At 37.5% G+C, this 21,915-nt stretch overlaps 1 protein-coding gene across 1 annotated transcript in view; it reads left to right on the top strand.

Moving 5' to 3' along the window:
- The window catches only part of AOAH (acyloxyacyl hydrolase), a 1,217,970-nt gene that overhangs the window by 458,616 nt on the left and 737,439 nt on the right, over positions 1 to 21,915 (top strand). Inside the window, exons 7-8 of the mRNA XM_044065645.1 lie at positions 4,765 to 4,825; positions 5,955 to 6,034. Of these exons, the coding sequence (XP_043921580.1) occupies positions 4,765 to 4,825; positions 5,955 to 6,034 (141 nt within the window). The remainder of the gene's footprint in view (positions 1 to 4,764; positions 4,826 to 5,954; positions 6,035 to 21,915) is intronic.

Below are 21,915 nucleotides of genomic sequence, written 5' to 3'. Positions count from 1 at the left end.
CCTCACTCCACTTTTTTTCTGCATAAATCATATCTATACTCATGAAAGAGGTACAATATTAATCTTTGGTAGGGTGTCTTAAAATGGATGATAATAATGTTGCTTTCCCAATGTGTACTAAGTAGATTATAGCATGGGATAGTGGCTGCAGTGAGCAAGACTGCAAAAAGGGAAAGGCTGGCACTTGGATGCACTGTCTTATTCAGATTTATACCGTAATGGTATTGTGTATTGTGTGACAGACCATGACATACAACTTGTGTCTTGTAACTTAGGCTTTTAGCAATTAACAAAATGATCATTCACTGTCTTCCTTATTAAAGCTTGCGGTCACAACATCAGACCTTGATATTGCAGGAGCTATGTCACAAAGCCCTATACCTATAGGTTTACTGAGATTTTTGTCATTGTTTCATATAAGTACATTTATTACATAGAAACATGCTATGTATTACATTTAATCAGTTAAATACATGCCTGCTCTGTGATTGAAAGGCTCTGTGAAATAGTAGGACTCCTTACTAAGTTGGCCACTGTCTCCTTTTGCTTGATGAGTAGACTATACTGCACAGCCCAGAAATTTAGTCTTAGGAAGTGACAGAAAAAACAGTTTTACTTGCATCTCTTTCTTAATTGCTTTGTTCTAGCTATAACATGATTGGTCTCAGTTATAAATTGACCTGAGGGTGGGAAGCCCAGTAGGCTTAGCTTTGCTTCACTCCTCTACCCTACCCACAGTTCCCACCCACCTCTTCTTACTCTAATATTATACTTCTTACAACACATTTCACTGTTTCACTGCTTCACTATTCCAAAGACCTCTTCAAATGATCTTATTACTTTCATACATACACTTCTGTTTCTTGTTTTCTACTTCCTTCTCTTTTTAATTTTTAGCCCCATTCCCAACAATCTTTCCTCCTCCAATACTGCTTTGCACTATATCCATGTATAATCACACCCTCTCTAATAGCACCTATCTATTCCAAATTGCATCCTTTTCTTTTCCCAAATAAAACCTAATTTCTCTTATTTTGACTACATCATTATACTCTAACCTTTAATACCCGTCTATTCTTTATATTCCAGAGAAGATACTAGAACAACCTACCTCTCTTCCTTCATAGAAAATACTCCTGTCCTTACCTGTCTGTCACTCCCCTACTTTGGACACAATAGAAGAGTCTTTGTGGGATCTGTTCAAGCAGCTTTATTATATACAAACACATCACGATAGAAGCTTACTGACTTTAACTTAAGTAAATTATATACAAACTCACTACTGCTATCATACATGCTCACTCTCTGGCTGCACTCTCAAAAATTGCACTGGGAATAGCATGTGCCTGGTATTTATATGTGCATGCTCAGTCCTTGATATGCTTCTTAAAGACACAGTACATACACTCTGATCTACACTATCCTCTTCCACCTTTCACAAACCACCATCACTGAGTCTCCTACTGTCTTGCAACTTCTTGCTTCCTTCTTCATTGCTATTTCCCAAGTATCTGACATCTATATCCTCTATTCTGCTCCTCCTACTGTGCCATCTGTCAGCCTCCCATGATTCAATAATATATTGCAATATCTCTCCAGCTTTGTCCCAACCACCTATCCATACTTCCTTTTTACATTCCACCCCACACATTGCACTAAACGTATTTAATATTACCCCTCACATTTATTCCAAATATAGACTGATTAACTGTACTTCAACTCAAACTAAAACAAAGTTAAGTGCAGGAATCCTCTCCAAAAAAATACAAGTATGCATTATTACCCAATATATTAAAATCCTTCTAGGAGGAGATGTTCACCCTAATCTTGGCCCTACCTATCACAATGAACACAAAGATAGTGCTGTTCCAAATCCTTTTGTAACTTTAGTGATCTAATTTTTGTTGCAATAAATGCTAGAAATATAAGAAATAAAACTGCTGAACTACATGCCTGGATTACTAAACATAAGCCTGATGTTCTCCCTGTAACTGAAATTTGGCTTAAACCCAGCATAAACGACTCCAAAGTTCTACCTCTTAGCTATAATATAGCCATAATGACAGTATAAAAAGAAAAGGTGGTGGTATTGCTTTACTATTTCCCAGCACCTACCATTTCCCCTTACAGCAAACCAGCACCAAAATTCAGTTCAGCAGAGCCTCTTATTGCTTTCCTCAAAATAAACATTTATAAACAAATATGCATTAATATCCATCCTGGTGACAATACAACTATACTCAGAATGCTTTGCAATCATACTAAATACAAATAATTAAAGACAAAAAGCAATACTATAATAACTTTCAAAATAATACTAAACACAACCCTAAAAAATTTGGACATCCATTAAAGAAATCGTACATCCCAGCCAAAAATTAAACCCAACCCCCTCCCCTTATATCTCACCACTCAAAACTGTAAAACAGTTCAACTCTTATTTTATAGCATTTCTAACCAAGGATTTCTAAAGATCTAATCCCAACCCTGCCCAACAGCCACGTATCACTACATCCACTTTCACCTTTAAACCTGTGCCCACATCCTATATAAAACTACTGTTAAACAAACTTAAACTGTGCTCTTCTTCAGCTGATGACCTTCCGAGTGAGTACATAAAAATAGCAGCCAATAGCATTGATTATCCTGTCTCAATCCTTAAAAATAGGTCAGTCCAGGAATCCCACATTCCCAATCTCTGGAAAAAGTCACACATTATCCTTCTGCGCAAAGTAAAAAATTTAACAGATGAATAACTTTAGACATATCTTATCTCCTCTTGCCAAAATACTTGAAAAATTTATTCAAAAACAATTGCTAAACTATCTCCTGCAGGAAGAACTCCTATCCCCTAAACAACATGGCTTCCATCTTTCCCATAGTACTAGCACTGCTTTTCTAACCTATATAGATATTGTCAATAAAAGCAAAAGATAATAGCAAACTAGTTTGTTCCTTATTTCTAGACTTGTCTAAAGCCTTCAACACAGTTTGTCACAGCAACGTACTTCAAATGTCCTCACTAGGTCCCTCTCATCTCATCCTTCTGTGGTTCAAATGCTACCTGCCTAATAGGTATCAGTCAGCAAAATGGCACTTTATGGTTTCTCCTTACCTCCCAGTCACCACCAGTGTACCATAAAGCTCTCTCCTTGGTCCCCTCCTCTTTAACATTTTCACCAACACCCACACAACAGGCCACCCTAATACAGTATGCAGGTGATTCCACTTTGATTTGCACATCTGACAATGTGGTACACCTCCAAAAATGTTTTTAGCAAGCTTTAGCAGCCACTGAAACATGGATTTGAAACTCACAACTCATACTCAACCCAAAAAAGACCAAACTACTACTTTTTTCACTAAATCCCTCTCTTATGAAAAAACTAAATTTAAAATCCTTTCTCTTGATAATACAACCATTGAAGTCACTTCTCATAGCAAACTAATAGGGATGATAGTGGATGATAATCTTACAATCGACCTGCATATACAGAACTGCATAAGAAAAACTCATCAAAAACTAGGAATGCTCTACAGAGCCAAAAACTTCCTCACCAATGCCCCTAAAACTATACTTGCCACTACTTATCTCCTCCACACTCTTCTATATGGCACTCCCATCCTTACTAACCTCCTGGCTTCACAAAAAATTGAAACTTGAACAATGCTATAACAAACTTGCTAAATTTGCAGCACATACCCCCTTTCAGGACCCACCACTGTACAGCACTGAAAAGCCTAAACTGGTTAGAACTGCCACATCTTCTAACATATACACAACTTCTTACTACCTATAAAATTATCCAGTATCCATCTGCCTGTCCAGCAGAAAAAACATTCAACCCAACTATGTTCCCAGTCGGTCATTGCAGTTCAGTGACCAAAAACCCCTATCTGTCTATAAGCCTAGCAAATCTGCTGGGCATTTTCTATACTCGTACAAGGTTGCTAAAGACTAGAACTCCTTACTTGTTTTCAGCAGGTTTATACTCACCCTCCAATCTTTCAAAACCACTCTGAAAGACTTCCTAGCTAAAATCTGACTCTATTTTTGCTCAAAACTAGGTTAACCTATATCCCTAAATGGGAACAAGTATCTTTTTATTTCCTTATGCCTCTTTACTCTCCCTTCTTCAGTACAAAACAGGATTTAAATCTAATGGGACTTTCCAAGTAAAGAAAAAGCAATAAATACTGAACAATGTGCTTCCAAGTAAACAAAAAGTAACAAATAGTAAACAATATGCTATATTATGAATTAATATTAACTGTCTGCAATCATGCTTAATTCACATCTGTCTGCCATTTGGCTCATGTGTGTATATCTTACAGGTATATAACCAGTTTTATTATTTCCTTTTATTTTTCATTTTGGAAACGTCAGGAAATGCACCAACATCAAATGAATGCTTTATACATCCCATGGTAACTTCCTGCAAAATGTGAACATAGTCTTGCAGCATAGGCAGGAATGACTCCTTAGCAACAACCTCTGGCGAAACAAATTAGATGTTTCTGATTCACATGCTATGGAGGGGTCGCATGCAAGAACATAAAAAAACAATATAAGTCCTCCTGGTCTGGTAGGCTAAGAATGGAACATTGTTCACATATTCTTGTCTTCACCATAATGGCAAATGTACTCAAAATGAAAAATGGTGTTAATGATTTATTCTTATAGATGGTAAACTTTGCAAACTGACATGAAATTATGTAAACTCACATATACTACAAGTGACCTAGCTGTGTTTTTATTTTTAGATCACTTAAGAAGCACATACCACTTGAAGACTTTGATCAGGATGACTTTAGTGATATCCCGGTAAGTATTCTAATTCAGTTTCCTTCTTTTTTTTTTTTTTGGATATGAAGCACAAATTTTGCTTCTTCTGTTCTACCCTTTTTCCTAACTTAGAGATAGACTGTAATTCTACACTACCTCTTACAATAATTTCTATTTTTTTCAAAGATTATGTCATGTTTGTCCTATGCAGTTTAATTTAGCCACCATATCTTTACCCTACTACATCCTCGGGAAATTTAATCCATGTACTTGCCACCCTGTCTGTGAACTAATACTTCATATTAACTGGCTTTATGACTTTATGACTGGCTGATTGAAAATGTAGATACACAACTATGTATGTACTTATCTAAGTAATTTTTGCTCTAGTGCAACTGCATTACTCCGTATCTCCTTTTCATAATCAATAATTGGGACTTTGACTTTAGTACAAGCATCACTGTTAATGGCCCATTTACCCATTTAAAAGGGGTATAGATAAAAATAACTTTGAAATCATTTATTTTTGTAATGGGCTTCCAAATTATTGTATTTTTTTAACAATACTGCCCTCCTGAACTTTAATAATATATTTTAGGCATTTGAATTATTTCACTTTTCCCTTGCATTAAACATATGTATAACATGTTCCCCGTCCATCTCTTTTTACAGATTCTAATACAGCATTTGTATCTTTTATTATCCTGTTATGGATGGCCTTAAACTTGTCTATGTTCTTCAGTAATGGAGTCTTGAAATCTTTATAAATTAGTTAGTGGTTATGACTGTCTGATAGCAGTTGCCTATGCAGTAGAAGTTTGAGTAGTTTCAAGGAAAGCTCAAAAGTTCATTTAAAAATGAGGATATAAAGTGGCTTGTGCCATATTCTATACTGCCTTAGGCCTTCTTTATAATAATACAGTGCACTATACCAGTCAAGTGGGGATGCCATAAGCTAAAGGTCAGTGTTCCTTGTAGGCCTTCTTTTCCATAACAGTCCCATCATTTCATACAGGAAGTACATTTGTGGTGCCAGACTTCCCTAGTCTTTTGATTATGGCTGAGCAAAACAGAAAACTATTAGTTTCCAAATGTTCTAATGAGGAGTATTTAACTGCTTACATTTGTAACTAAAGCCATTGGTTTACTTTCTTGTTGTATTCTGAAGATTAAGGTAAGTCCTGTTGAGCCAAATCCCTTACGTAGTGGAGACTCAGACAACATATTTTCACAAAGAGTAATACGTAAGTAAGTACATAAAGAAGTAATAAGATGTACAGGTTATATAACTACTAGAGTTACAGGTAGCAGAGAAATTGTATATGCACATTATATACAGAGACAAGTACAATTAATCAAAATAAGAGACAGTGAGCACTATAAATAAGTGAAAAAGTAAATGATGCCGCATTTCCCCTTTCTGCAATCAGCAGTCTGTCAGAGATATTTCATGCATCTTTTCACTGATTGTAGGGGTAACGACACCAACCAAAGCAGTAGGTCGGCAACAAAAGCTGGTCACATGACCATTTCAGCCATCATTACTGATGTCATGTTAAATAATCACACATAATCAGCATTTCCTTAATGACTAAAAATAGCATACATCATTCAAGGGTCATTGTAACAAAAATCAGAATAATTATAGCACACAGCACTTGATCTTCCATCCCATTCACTTTCCCTTTCATCGTTTTCCTTTATCTTTGTAGAAATGCATTACTCAGAAGGTTATAACACTGAGACTATATGACATTAAGCTAAAATTACAAGTACAGTGATCAAAGTGGGTAGTATTATCCTGCAGTAGTCATATGAAGTAGGTAGCATTATCATGCAGCAGTCATATTAAGTAGGTAGTATTATCCTGCAGTAGTCAGATTAAGTTGGTAGTATTATCCTGTAGTAGTCAGATTAAGTTGGTAGTATTATCCTGTATTAATCGGATTAAGTAGGTAGTATTATCCTGTAGTTGTCGGATTAAGTTTGGAGTATTATTCTGTAGTAGTCATATGAAGTAGATAGTATTATCCTACAGTAGTCATATTAAGTAAGTAGTATTATCCTGGAGTAGTCATAGTAAGTAGGTTGTATTATCCTGCAGTAGTCATATTAAGTCAGTAGTACTATCCTGTAGTAGTCATATGAAGTAGCAGTATCCTGCAGTAGTCATATTAAGTAGGTATTATTAGCCTGTAGTAGTTATATTAAGTAGGTAGTATTATCCTGTAGTAGTCATGTTAAGCAGGTTGTATCATCCTGTAGTAGTCATATTAATTAGGTAGTATTATCCTGCAGCAGTCATATTAAGTAGGTAGTATTATCCTGCAGTAGTCAGATTAAGTTGGTAGTATTATCCTGTAGTAGTCGGATTAAGTTGGTAGTATTATCCTGTAGTAATCGGATTAAGTAGGTAGTATTATCCTGTAGTTGTCGGATTAAGTTGGGAGTATTATTCTGTAGTAGTCATATGAAGTAGATAGTATTATCCTACAGTAGTCATATTAAGTAAGTAGTATTATCCTGGAGTAGTCATAGTAACTAGGTTGTATTATCCTGCAGTAGTCATATTAAGTCAGTAGTACTATCCTGTAGTAGTCATATGAAGTAGCAGTATCCTGCAGTAGTCATATTAAGTAGGTATTATTAGCCTGTAGTAGTTATATTAAGTAGGTAGTATTATCCTGTAGTAGTCATGTTAAGTAGGTTGTATCATCCTGTAGTAGTCATATTAATTAGGTAGTATTATCCTGTAGTAGTCATATTAAGTAGGTAGTATTATCCTGTAGTAGTCATTTTAAGTAGGTTTATTTATCCTGTAGTAGTCATATTAAGTAGGTAGTATTATCATGCAGTAGTCATATTACGTAGGTAGTATTATCCTGTAGTAGTCATATTAAGTAGGTAGTATTATCCTGTAGTAGTCAGATTATGTTGATAGTATTATCCTGCAGTAGTCATATTAAGTAGGTAGTATTATCCTGTACTAGTCGTATTAAGTTGGTAGTATTATTCTGTAGTAGTCATATTAAGTCGGTAGTATTATCCTGTAGTATTCATATGAAGTAGATACTATTATCCTGCAGTAGTCATATTAAGTAGGTAGTATTAGCCTGTAGTAGTCATATTAAGTAGGCAGTATTATCCTGTAATAGTCATAAGTCGGTAGTATTATCCTGCAGTAGTCATATTAAGTAGGTACTATTATCCTGTAGTAGTCATATTAAGTAGGTTGTATTATCCTGTAGTAGTCATATTAACTAGGTAGTATTATCCTGTAGTAGTCATATTCCTCCTTCATTTGAAATTTATCAGTCTCTTCTGAGATTTGAACATTCTTGGGAAAATGTTGGCAAAACGTAATAGAATACATCCTTTAATCCTCACAGAATAGCATAATCAGAAAGTTGTCAAGGCTCTGAGGATATGTTTCCCTGACAATTTGTTACTTTCTTTCATGGTCCATGTTATTAACCAGTAATGAATACACCTGGGTTCTTCAATTAGTACTCTTCTCACAACCAGAGAGTATGTTTTGAACAGATGTCTCTAACAGAGAACCACTAATGGGTCTCTCAATACTGTTACTGAAGTGGAGGAAGAAAAGCTGAGTAAACAGACTTTTAAAGACTGAATTACTTTTATTTAGATAATGCATGAGCAGGGAGTGACTTTCAATAGGAAGAAGACAATTGTGACCTTCTTGGGGTAACCTTTAATGAAAATTATGGCATTTCCTTGTGCATTTTGGCAATATAAATTATTATCCATGTGCTAAAGCTGTCTTTGAGACTGTCCTGGCCACTACTGGTTACTACAAAAAGGAATGAACAAGCAGATTTCCAGAGATCTGCAATGCACGTTATGCTGCTTCTGTCTTAAACAAGGGTATAATGTGCCAATCACATTATTCCATACCATAATGTCTACTCATATTATTCCATAATGTCATGATGGTTTCTGGGTCTAGGATCTTATATTTTAAATGAAAAGGTAGTATTTTCTTGTTTTCATTCTTTTTTTTTTTTTTTGCCTGAGAATAGAAGAGTAGAATCATTAATTGAATAAGAATAAATAAGTTATTGCTTAAAAAACTTAATATGTGCATCCTTTCTGACCAAACATGTATGATAAATATGTACCCTGTTTAACAATGGTAAATGACATTGAGGGTATCCAAAATGTATTAATCATTAAAACACAGAAGTCCTAGGTGTTACATATTTTTATTCTGATAATTATTTGCAAAATCCAAATTCCATCTAAGACTGCACAGGGTACTCACAGTATGGCTTTTCGCCCCATAGTCATAAGTCACAAGATACTCACTGCATGCACTTCTTCTGTTCTTTTGTTTTAATATAAAACACTTTAATGAATAAGAACCATCAGATCTAACACATACAAATAATTCAGCAGATCCATAAGTCATAAAGTCAAGTGTGTTTCTACCTGTAAGACATTTGTAGTTTTTTACTAACCCCCTCTTAAGGTCCTATAACTTGTTCCATAGTCCTAATGAAGGAGCTACTATGGCATATACAGTATGTGAGTACTGCTCCTTTAAATGAATAGGAAGAGTTTTGTGTGTTTGTATGCGTGCTTCTCTGTGTGTGTATGTGTTTGTGTGAATGTGTTATCTCTCCAGGGCTGGGTCTTTAGTTTGGAGTAAAAGCTTACTGTTATACCATCTCATAGTATTTTTAATGTGTTGTGTCTCCATGTGCCATCCTGTACCTGTAGTATTTCTAAGCAGATCTGATATGGAGTTAGAAGAAAAGTCACCATAAAGCATATTTTTTTCCGATGTAAAGATTTTCTGTCCAGCTTCTGACAGTTCTTATTTGGTCATATAATCACAAAACATACAAGGCAGCTGGGCCATGTGGCCACTTGGACATTGCCAGTACCTACCCTTAAACCGTATCCTCTTCTTCATTGAATGGTAGGGCAGACACATCTCTGGTGAATTTATGAATACCCATCTAGTTGTCTAATTCCTTCTTAAAGGAAGATAGTGTATCACATTGTTTGATCTGGACAGGAAGAGAGTTCCAGAGAAGGGGTAGTCATTGTGTGACAATTTGGTCTCTTCACCACAAGTTGCTTATTTGCTGAAGCATATTCAGATCTCTGGTTCTACTGTTAGCAGGACTGTTTGACTTGTGAAGAATAAGAAGTCTTGGACTGTTAAATCCCTAATGGCCGAGAAGGTAAGGCACAGATTGCTCCTCAGGCTTATGTTAACAGCAAGCCTGAATGAGACTTGAATAAGCAGAATAATGCATCATACTTACTCTGTTTTTGTCTTTTATTCTGAAAATGCTGAAAACAGTGTTGTAAGCTGCATAGTCATTCATAATTTGGTTATCACATACCTTTACTCATTTAACTTTCTTACATGGAGCTTTGATTTAAAAGTTTAAGACTATGGCTGATGTATGCATATGCTGCAAAAGTTCTGGGTTTGCTTCCCATTGCCACCATTTGCTTCCTGTGTGACCTTCATCAAGTCATCTAAACAGACAATCCTCTTGGACTGAACCTAAAAAGGTCCATTTGGATCAGTGCTCTACTGTGATTAGCAAACTTTTTTTTTTTTGTACTTCACTGAATCGTCAGTAAATTTTCAGTATGTTTATTCATGTTTTTATTCAAATTGATAACTCTACATCCACTGATATCTATGAACATGCAGGGGAACCTCTCTGGAAACTGGAAGTATTAGATTCAATGATTTGAGCTCCATTCATTAAGAGTAAATCAAAAAGGCTTCAATGTGTCATTATTCTTCATGTTGCTGATAAAGAAACCATTAAGGTGTGTAACACATTTTCTTTTAAAGAACAGAATAAATAAAAAAAAATCTGCAACATTAAAGATTATATTACATATTGTGAGCCATAGAAGAACCTACCCCGGTGAGACATTTATCTTTCCCAAGAAATCAAGGGAATAAGAGGAATGCAGATGCTTATGCTGCCAAAATAAAGCGCATAGCTCAATGTGATGAACTTTGTCATTTGGCTGACTCAGTGATGAGAAACTAGTAAACTGTGGCATTAGAAACAAACAGCTAAGCAACAAATTAAGAGAAGCTAATTTGATTTTATAAGAAGTCATAGATGTGCTTCATGTCAGTAACCTATCAGGTAAGTAACTTAAAATCATGACAGAGAAAATGGAAGTATGTAAAACAGAGACCATGTGCAAAAATAATGCAAAATGAAGCCTAGAAACCATAACAATAACAAAATAAAATCAGACATGCAGAAGACAACCCAGAATACAAAACTGCACCTGGTAACAAATGACCATTCAAAAATGGCACTATGTGCAATACTAATGACTTCAAGCATGAATTGGTGCACTATGGAACTGTAGATAAGTATGTGGAATAGGTGAAGGCTCTAATCATTTCACCAGAGTGTGTTTCAAATGGAAAAACGTAAAACAGCAAAATACTATTGTTGTTGAAATAAGTGTTGTTTGGAAGTATAAATGAAATATGGTCAGTGAATTCAGTGCATGCTAAATGTACAGAAAATGTATTCAGAGATGACCAGCATGACTCTATTCATGACATTAAAGTTTTGAATGAGAGGAAATTGGAATTATGGACACAGAAAGTATAGATTAGTGTATTTAAACTTGCAATGACTGAGAATGCAATATAATGCAGAATTTTCAGATTTAATTTAGGCTGTAAACTGAACAAACCTACACTCATGCATGTTACTATCTTATTCTGGACACATATCAAAGCCATTGGGCAAATCTGGTTGAGCTGTGTGCATATAAAATAAATAAATAACATGTTGGAGCTATTAGTTCAGACTGATACTTTGCAAGCAACCAAATATATAATATGACTTTTGAACATGATAAAGAAATTGCATGCTCTCTGGAAGAAAGATGACTGAACTTAGAGAGTCTGTATGATATAAATGCAGTCTGAAATCAATGTGTGTAACCTAAGGGTACTGGAGAAATGCAGAAGTCTGCTGTATCAAAGATGTGAAATGCATGAGAAGGAAGTTATCACATCTGAGGTGGAAACCTGTTCAAATATCTGAGCAATGCTAAACCTACAGTTGGACAGTCAAACTATGTGTGTAGAATGAAGACTTCAAGCAAAACAGTGCCTATGCGGAATTCTAATGCAAAACAAACCGAGGTAGAAAAATAATCCAGAAATCAATGTCTTCGTTTAATACTTTAGATCAGAATTGTACTGCAGTTAACAAAAATAAATAAAAAATACATAATTTAAAAATACAGAAACATAAATTACAGACACAAAGTCTAGGGTCTGTAGCATAGAAAGAGAATGATAGTCTGATAGGTTTGTTGATTTATTTGCAGACTTAAGATGGTTAGAGGCAGAAAACCATATAAAGATATCCCAGAAACAGTTTCTATGATTCATGCTCCAGAGTATCTGTTGAGCTTAAAGCTAAAACTGATCAAGAATGAAAGCATATGGTAACACTAGGAATAATAGTAAAACAATCGGATTGTAAGGAATCTGCTAATAGCAGCATAATTTTATTTGATCCACAAGATATTAACAAAGGGATCAGAAGAGAGCATTGTCCATTTTAAACTCTAGAAGTGGTTGCAGTTTGATTAATGCTACATTTTTTAGTGTTTGATACAAACTAGGGATTTCAGCAAGTTAAGATGAATGAAGCAAGATTGAGTCTCTCTGTAAATTCAATATACCTTTAGTTAGATGCAACGTTTTAAGGCTGTTTTTTGAAATTGTGTTTCAATGAGGTGTGGCAGATTGAGTAGTGAGAAAGATTTGTTAGCATTACTGATAACATTCTAGTCCAGGCTGCTGCAACACAGGAACATGACAGACACCTGATTAAACTGTTGGCTAAATGCAGTCTTTAGGGTTTGAATTTCAACAAAATCAAGTGTCAAACAGGTGTCACAGCTCTGAAGTATGTCTACTAAAGCCAGGGTAAGTTAACCTTCTGTCAGTTTTCCAGATGATTTCTCTGCTATGAGGAGAATAAACACACTGAATTTGGAAATTCCTCAATGGTATTGGTTATTCATTAGATAAACACTTTCATCTAGAGACTTCATAAGATCAAAAGCAAAGAACAGACCTAGCATGTTTATATATTTTTTTCATATGTTCCTGTGTGTTTACTAGGCTAATGACCACAAGGGCCTTTTTAAGCCTAGCCATGCATCCCAAATTTCTGACAAGTTCTGACACCCTTGATAAGTGTAAACATGGGCCTGGGAGGTGAACCATTTACAGGTTATCTGTGTCTATTAGAGACATAGGTGCCAAACCAGGGATGAATTTCTAGTCTCCCATCCAATTTTCCAAGTTGCGCTTGCATTGGGTTAGGGACGAACTCTGCTTCACATGGCTGGAGAGCCTGTTCCATAGACAGAGTAGTCTCTGGGATACATACCTATCTCTTCAGTAGGACCTATTTATATCACAAGCAAGGTTTAAGTCTTTAGAATGGGTAATTCTGGTGCTGTTATTTTTGTGGATATGCAGGAGGTCTATCAGAGTGGGGTCTGACAATGCCCTGTATGCTAGGCATTGATCTCCCCTCAAAAGCCTGCAGGATACAGAATACAGGGATAGGGCCTTGAGGCGGTCTGCATAGGACATATTACTTATGCCCTGTATTCTTTTAGTGAGGAACTTCTGTGGACATTCCAGTTGTTGAATATGCCTGGTTAGGAACATACCAAAGGGGGCATTGTACTCAATGATAGGTCTGATGAATGCCGAATACAGTGGAACAATGACTTCCTTGGACTTAGATGTCATACCTTTGTTTATAAGTTGCACAACACAGAATGATATCCTCACCACTGTAGACACATGATGATCGGAGGCTAGATTACTATCTATGTGTGTCCCTAAATCCCTGACCACGAGTTCCTATTATATTATCAAAAGATAACATAATTGAATGCTCAGAACTTCAAAACATCTGCATTTTGAAGATCGTATGGTGGAATCGCAGTACAGTGAAGACTGAGATATTTGCCCTTTCCTCACTGTAGTGCGATCTCGGAGTTGGAATATATATTTAGCGGGGGGTTTGGGGGCTGCAGGCCCCCACAATAAAAGTTTCAAAATGCGGCCTTTTCAAAGATCTGAGCATTCGATTACATTATTTTTCGATAATGTAATATGAACCCCCTGACCACTGGGTTGTTGTCAATATAATAGTTACCAGGCATGCATGACTTCCCAGAGAATCCTATTATGCATTTCTTGGCATTTAGTTTTACTTCATGGCTCTGACACCAGTTGTTTGTCTGTGTCAGCACCTCCTGGAGAATATTTGTGTCATTGTGAGATTCAATGACAGCTCCTAATTTGCAATCATCTGCAAATTTAGTCAGCCAGAAACCACTGACATTAGCCTTGACTTCTGAGAAGTAAATGCCAAAAAAGGAGCAGTCCAAGGACTGATGCCTGAGGGACTCCATTTGTGACTGGCCTCTTTATAAGGGTGGACTCCCCAATTCTAACTTCTGGGGTCCTGTCTGTGAGCCAGTTGGCTATCCACTGGGTGACATACAGGTTTACACCTAACCTCTTGAGTTTGTCAACAATGCCCAAGTGGGGTATTGTGTCAAATGCCTTGGCCAGGTCAAGGTAGGCAGTGTGAAAGATTTTGCCCTCATCATTGCTTTGATGGCCTTCTCAAAGAAGTCCACCAGGTTGAGTAGGCATGATCTGCCTTTGACGAAACCAAACTAGGTTGGGTCCATTGTCTGGAGGTTTACTATATCTCTACTGATCATCTTCATGATAATTCTTTCCATAGCTTTACATATAAGACTAATGAGACTTATGGATCTATAGTTTCCAGGCTCTGTAGATGGCCCATGGGATGACTGTTACTTTTCTCCATTCATGAGGCATGAAGCCGGATCAGAGGCTACAATTAAATAGCAATTCCAGAGGTGCTGATAGGCCATGTTTCATGCTATTTAGAAGCCATCCTGGGATATTGCCTGCACCCATTGATGCAGAGAGCATTAAGGACCTGTTCCCTAGTGATAGTAGAGGGAGTTATATTTGGTGATATTTCCTGAGGGAAGGTTGAGGGGGAGAGAAGAGTAAAGTTGGAGCTGAATTTATCAGCCAGGAGGTTTGCTATATCTTCTGGCTCAGTATAGGTGGCTCCATTTACAATGAGCTCTGCACACAATTGTGTACTGCCTTTGAGCTAGGACGCCAAACTTACCTCACATTTGGCTTTGGTAGACTTTATTTGTCCTCTGAGTTGTTTGTTTAGTTTGATGAGAGTGCTTTTATCCTGCTGGGTGCTGCACCTCCTGATTTTTGCCATGTTTTTCTTCCTCTTGTTATACAGCCAATTGATTTTGTGATTCCACCAAGGTGGCTTGTTTTTTGAGTTCATAGGTTCATAGGTTAGTACTAAGCTAACTGCCCTTGCGAGACATTTTAAGCCTAGCCAATTATCCCTTGTGAGACTCAAACCCTGCACCTTGTGTTTGTAAGGTAAACACCTTAACCATTAAGCCACCCTCCCAACTCTTCTTCCTGGTGGGTACAGCTGCCTCTGTGCAGCTATTAACATGCTTATACAGGGTTTCTGTGAACAATTCTGTATAGGCAGAAGTGTTTTCAGGGTTTATTGGGGCTTGACATTTTGCCAGGTTCTCACTTAATAGCAGGAGATTAGCCTTAGAATAGTTGCTGAGTATTCCAGGTTTAGCCGGAGGCTCAGAGTTTATTTTAACTTCAAAGGAGACCATTTTGCAGTCTGACCTTACCAGGGAAGCCATTACAGTGGGGGGGGGTGTGCAGCAGTCTCCCATATTAGTGAGGACCAGATCCAATATGGTTGTACCCCTGGTTGGTATACTGACTATCTGGTCCAGGGAGTTTGTGTTTACAAAATCCAGGAATCTCTGTGCATGTATGTTTGGTGTCATATAAGATTCCCAGTTAACAATGGGATAATTAAAGTCACCCATGAATAGGGTATTGGGTTGGATGGTTAGTGTTTCTAATAAGTTTAAATACATGCTATGGGTTTCCTGGGTCATGGAGGGGAGCCTATAGCTTCCAAGGAAGTGGTATTTGATTTTACCTATGGTGATTTGAACATGGAGCAGCTCAAGTGCATTGCCCTGTTTGACCAGCCTTGAAGTATATTTATTTCTGATGTAAATAGAGACACCTCCACCTATAGTCCCTGCCTGTGAAGTAGCTGGCCTAAATGTGTGGAAGGCATTATAACCTTGTACTGTTGGTGTGCTCTCCACGGCTTTAAACCATATCTCAGTGACTGCAGAGACATCAGCATTCTCTAAGGTAAAGAGAGCTTGTAGGGAGTGGAGTTTTTCATTTAGACTCCTGTCATTGAGCAGTAATACCTCTAGATTTTATTGATTTTGATTTCCTGTGTCAGAAGTGCTTTCAGTTTGGCATTGCCTAAAAAAGGCACTTTGGGGGAAGATAATGTTTTAGCCAATATTCAAAAGCCAGGGGAGAGAAGTGCAGACCATCTCTGGCAAAGCAGTGTGGTCTGTTGAACATTCATTGACCATCTCCTTCCATGCTGACAAATATTGCACCCCCTTGGAATGACACCAGAAACTAAGTTAATTATTAATGTCAATCATCTTTTGTTCATATTGTGGCATCATCCTTGGAGAAGGTAAAATGCTGCTAAATGCTAGGCTCATACCAGCCTGAGACATATATTCCGAGAGCTCCATGATGTCTCTCTTCATATAACATAAGGAGGTATATCTCACATCATTTACTCCCACATAGACTATGACTGAATCATAGTGGTAATTGTGGTCCAACGTCTGAGTGCATGTGTAATGTGGTGGATCCTAGCCCCTGAGAAGCAACTGACCGTAACTTTCTCCTTACTCGGCCTGGTGAGAGGGACATCAGTGTGTCTTATGATGGAGTATTAAATAACTAGAATGTTGGATTGTGTGGTGACTTGCCTTCTGGGCTTAGAGGTAAAGCCTCCATGAGATGTAGCTCTATGTGTTGATGTGGGTGTTGTTTTGAAAGAGCGCATTTGGGGCTGCTGAGGGTATTTGTTATTTGTACTTCGTCTAAGAGGTCCTTGTGGTTTAGGAAGGTTACATGTAAGTGCCTCAGCAAATGTGGGCCTATCTGTCTGCCTTGAATTGTGTGTGATGGGTGCAGCATGTGTGCTACTGACAAACTTATTGACATTAGGAGTACTTTTATGTGAGAACTTTGCCTCCAGTGACATTGTGTAAATCAGCTCTCACATACCATATCAGTTTGTTTGAGAATTAACTGGTTGTCAGTAAACATGAGGCAATTTCTACATTGCCTCAGAATGCCCATATCCACCAAGCCGGTAACGGAGACAGTAGGAAAGTTCATATCCATGACAACAGACCCTTTTGTATTGATTAGATAGTTGGAGTGAGAATATCAATCACTGTCAGGAGTTTCCAGTTTGCAACTATGTGGACAGTGCTTGTCACTGCAAACTAGTTGTCCTGTGTGCAACTAGGTATTGTAGAAATTTAATCTGTGCTTTTACAGGAAAAATGTCACTCAAGGTGTCTGAATCTGTATAGAGCACTGCCAATCACTTGAGGGGAAACTAATATGTAGACCCTGAAAATTTAGGGGTAAAGTGTTTAGGCAGATATTCTGAAGTTAGAAGCAAATCAAGCAGTACTTACTGAAAACAAAGAATTAGCTTGTCAAGAATGATGAAAAGAGGGGAGTTGCCTGAATGGCTACTGCCTGGCTACTATTAATGCTGGTCTCACCACAGCTTCACTCTGTTGGGATACAATGTTCCTTTACTTTGTCTCTCACCAGAAGCAAAATGTTAGCACTAATCCCAAGAAGAGAAGCAGGCCACAGCCTGTTTGGTGATCCACAGATTATGCATGGGTCTGTAGGCTTGTAGCCTTTTTCTGGTAGATGCCTCAAATAGCAACTAGACCGATCAGGTAAGGTAAGCACAGACACTCACTCTGCAACTAGAAACAGTCAGGAATCAATGCACTCTGCTCCTTCTCTCACCAGGATTAGAATATAAGCACAGATTCCAAGCTGTCACATATAAAGCAGTTGTTAGGCTTCCTGGTGATCAGGCAGTCTCTGGGAAATAATGTCCCTGTACTCCTTTTCTCACTAGGAGAAAACAGAAGCACTAATCCTAAAATGACTACTGAGAGGCAGAATGTTGGTTCTCCAATAACTGGTGGTCTTGCTATAGATGCTTAAAGGTAAGATGAAAAAATGGTTTATCCTAAACACTGCAGTGTGCACATAAGTTTTAGTGGAGAGGCACTACTTTTTAAAAGAGCAAGATAGATTGAAAGGAGATGGGCACTTTTGTACTCTGGTACTATGGAATAGAGTAGGATGACCGATAAATTTAAATAGTTGAAGGGGAGTGATTTCACAAAATGATAATCTTGTGCTTACTCACACCAGCCAGTGAAAGGAGAGAGGGACCAAGATACATGGTCAAATTAACATAAGTGGCAAACAGTCAGAAAGACAGTAGTGTTTAAGAACACAACACTAATTGGGTGGCAGTGTGGGAAAAATTCTGTGTGACTCACAAGAGACAGTGCTGTGGTCTTTTTTCAAATTTTAACATGCATTTAAAAACAGAATACAAGTAAAACAGTGTAAATAAAACAAATCGCAGTATACAAAATAGAAAAAAGGCAATAAAGTAATACAAAATACAAGAAATAAAAAGCATACTAACCTTTTCTTCACAGCAAGCTGTGTTCCTGTAAAGCGAGACTGAGAATGAAGCAGTATTCAGGGAACTACCCATATCAATCAAGCTGGCCTTTCAGACTGGAGCAATCATTTGCAGGTGTGATTTTGATTGGATTTAGCACATGTAAATTATCACTACAATATGATAGGCCAGCTTGACTGACATGGGCAGTACCCCAAATACTCCTCCCTTATCACTCCTGAAAAAATTCTATACAATGCACCAGGTCTGTTCATTGTTTTTAATATGCTGAAGTCTGTAGATGAGAGTATTTATCCAAAGAATAAATTACAATATCTTTGCGAAACTTTGGAAGTTAGTGTATATATTTTCCTTGAAACAGAGTACTGCTTTAGAAACTTGACATAAGGACAAAAGGATAACTTACTCCAACTTTAGTAGACACTAAGATTAATCTGTTAATTTTTATTTTGGTATTTCTGGGCCCTGTTGGCAGCTTCATTGCCCAGACTGAGTTTTCTACAGGATCTTCCCCAACACTGATGAATTTTACTGTTTATTCTGCCCTGAAATGTAAGATTGTACAGGAAAAATATCATTCAAGGTGCCTGAGTCTGTATAGAGCACTGCCCATCACTTGACTGAGAATGGTCTATAGCCAGACGCTGACAAGGTATAGGCCATAGTAATACAGAAACCTAGTAGCAAATCTGTTATGCATTTCTCAGCAATGGTACAGTTAGTGACACAGGAAGGGTGAAGTGAGTGGAACACCTCGTCAGGGTGTCAACTTACAGGGGTGCTGAACCTTTAAAAAAAGTTTATTAATCACTTACATAAAACATGAAATGTGCTTAACTAAAAACTGTTCTGTTTTTTCTTTCTCAAAGGTAGCTAACTACCTTTAAAAAAAACAATACATTTTGGCAGGCAGTTTACAAGTTGTCTATAAGCAGTGATCTAATCACTTGTAGTCAAGCATGTAAACTGTTGGGAAACCATTCAACTTTATTTCTAAAGGTCGTAATTATCTTTACAGCAAGTAGCACAAAATGAGATGTTTTATCCAAGGTACCAAATTCCCTTGTTACAACTCTGAGTACAGTGCCTGTCAAGTTTCCTTCCAAACTTGCAGGAGATCACTGTTGCACAGAGAAATATGCTAATTTATGATACGGTATGATGTCAGTCATCAGAGCAAGACAAGGTTTTGAGTTATTCCAAAATGTAGAAAGCACTTTAACAGTTATGAAGTATTATGATATAAAACACCATTGAGATGCATCTGAACAAGAATTAGTAAGAGTCACTATGCCTGCTCATTTTAGTGATGCTCATATCATTTGATCTCAGTCACAAGAAACTATAAATGACACAGTGAGAGAATACATACATTCTCACACTACATGGTCAGCAAGCAATTGTGACAATAACAAAAAAAATGTTTTTACTGGGAGGAAGCCTGCTGCAACCTCTGTGTGCCTCTCTCATGTTGGAATCGTTGCCACTCACTTCTGTTAGTTTATTTTTCTCACTCCAAGGTCATAGAACAATCATTGACAGGCAATGCAGCACCTGCCTTGCTCTTTCCCCAAGGGGCTCTGACTGTGCACCACCAAAACCTCACTATGAAGTGAGTATTATGAGCTGTGTGCTGGGCAGCAAAACATGAGCAAATGCCAACTTAAGCTACTGTGCATGGACAACGTTTACTTCAGCTTGCGTGGTCCAAGCAAGTAACTGTAACCCATAACAGTCCTGTTGCATGAAAGCAGGGCAGTTGCTTATGCATCAGGTTCACTGACTGAAGTACAGACCTGCTACATGTAACTAACACAAGAAATGCATACTTGGTGTCAAACATTTTTGACTACATATGTAGGAAAAATATTAATAGTACACCTTGCCAGGCATATGAGAACTGATGCTTATGGATGATAAGGTGATTCTTCCTACTCAGCTTTATAAAGCAGAATGAGTCTAATCCTTGATTCAGTCATTGGAAATGTTACTGTACAATTACTGCACTTTTATCTAAAACCTGAGCACTGTAGAGCTACATGCATGGGGGTGTAAATGCAGCGTTTGCTATATTTGTAGCAAACAGTTTGCTATAGTTTATAAGAAGAAGTGTTTTTGTTTATTTATTTATGTATTTGCTATAGTGTAGAGAACCTTTTTTTTAATAAAATGGAGGAGGGGCTGGGCACAGAAACAGGACATGAGTAGCTGGGCAGGAGTGTGGGGGGGGGTGCATCTGGCCACCTGATTTTTTTTTTTTGACTCTTCAATGGAAGAGCTGGGGGTGAATCTGTAATAAGCCAATTCCTACATTGTAGAGATCAGCTTACTACAGTAAAGTGCTTTTATGTTTTTTTGCTCTTTATTTGAAGAGCTGAGGGGCTGGGGAGCTGATTCATGGTACCGGCACTGGGCACTGGTTGAGCCAGCTATGCTTCAGGCACTGGGCATAGGCAATATGCTTCTTTATGCAGATGACATGATTACCTGGTATCAGGTAATTCTGTCCATTGTTACTTACTTTCTTAACCACAATCTGGCAAAACTCTGCTTGTCACTTGAACAGTTTGGGTCTAAAGTTAATTTGGAAAAGGAGAAAAAGAAAATGCTAATTAGGAAAGAAACAAAAAGAGGAGAGTGCCTACTCACTGATTAGATGTCTAAATAGATTGATAGGAAGATAGGTACACAGAAGGATGACAGACAGACACCCAAACATAAATGAAAAAATAGAAGCTGAAGAGATGGCAAGGTCTTTATTTTTTTTTTCATCACACCCAAAAATAAGGAAAGTGGCAGGAAGACAGATTGACATGTACCCATGAAAAATTGCATAGTCATGAAAGTAAAAACTGGAAGAAAACATAGCCAAGCTAGAGTCTTCACTGAGTAATACCTTAAGCCTCCTGTGTAGAGGCCCATGGGATATATGAAAATGGCCCCTTAAGGACATAACAGTGTTTCAGCTAAATAGTTTCTGCATGCCCATGACTTTGTACTTTTTTCTTCTTAAGTCTTTATGGGCAACATCAGGCCAATAAAGGCAAGCCCCACTAGCTGCAGACATTCATGCTGTGGCCTTTTTTCCAGTGCAGTAGACTGTTTGGCTGTACTTTAGAAAGACATAGCTTAAAATCAAGCCTGGTGTCCATAAACATTTGGATGCCTGCAAACATCAAAAATAACACTCAAATCAAAAGTTCTGTGCTTGCCTGTAAGTGAATATGGTAAGGACAGGCAGCAAAAAGTAAGTGAATATGGTAAGGGCAGGCAGCAAAAAGTAAGTGAATATTGTAAGGGCAGGCGGCAAAAAGTATGTGAATATGGTAAGGGCAGGCAGCAAAAAGTAAGTGAAAATGGTAA

The sequence above is a fragment of the Protopterus annectens genome, chromosome 3.part0 (assembly GCF_019279795.1).
Source record: "Protopterus annectens isolate FY-2018-M chromosome 3.part0, PAN1.0, whole genome shotgun sequence".
NCBI lineage: Eukaryota > Metazoa > Chordata > Ceratodontiformes > Protopteridae > Protopterus > Protopterus annectens.
This window is presented reverse-complemented; position numbering and strand designations above follow the sequence as displayed.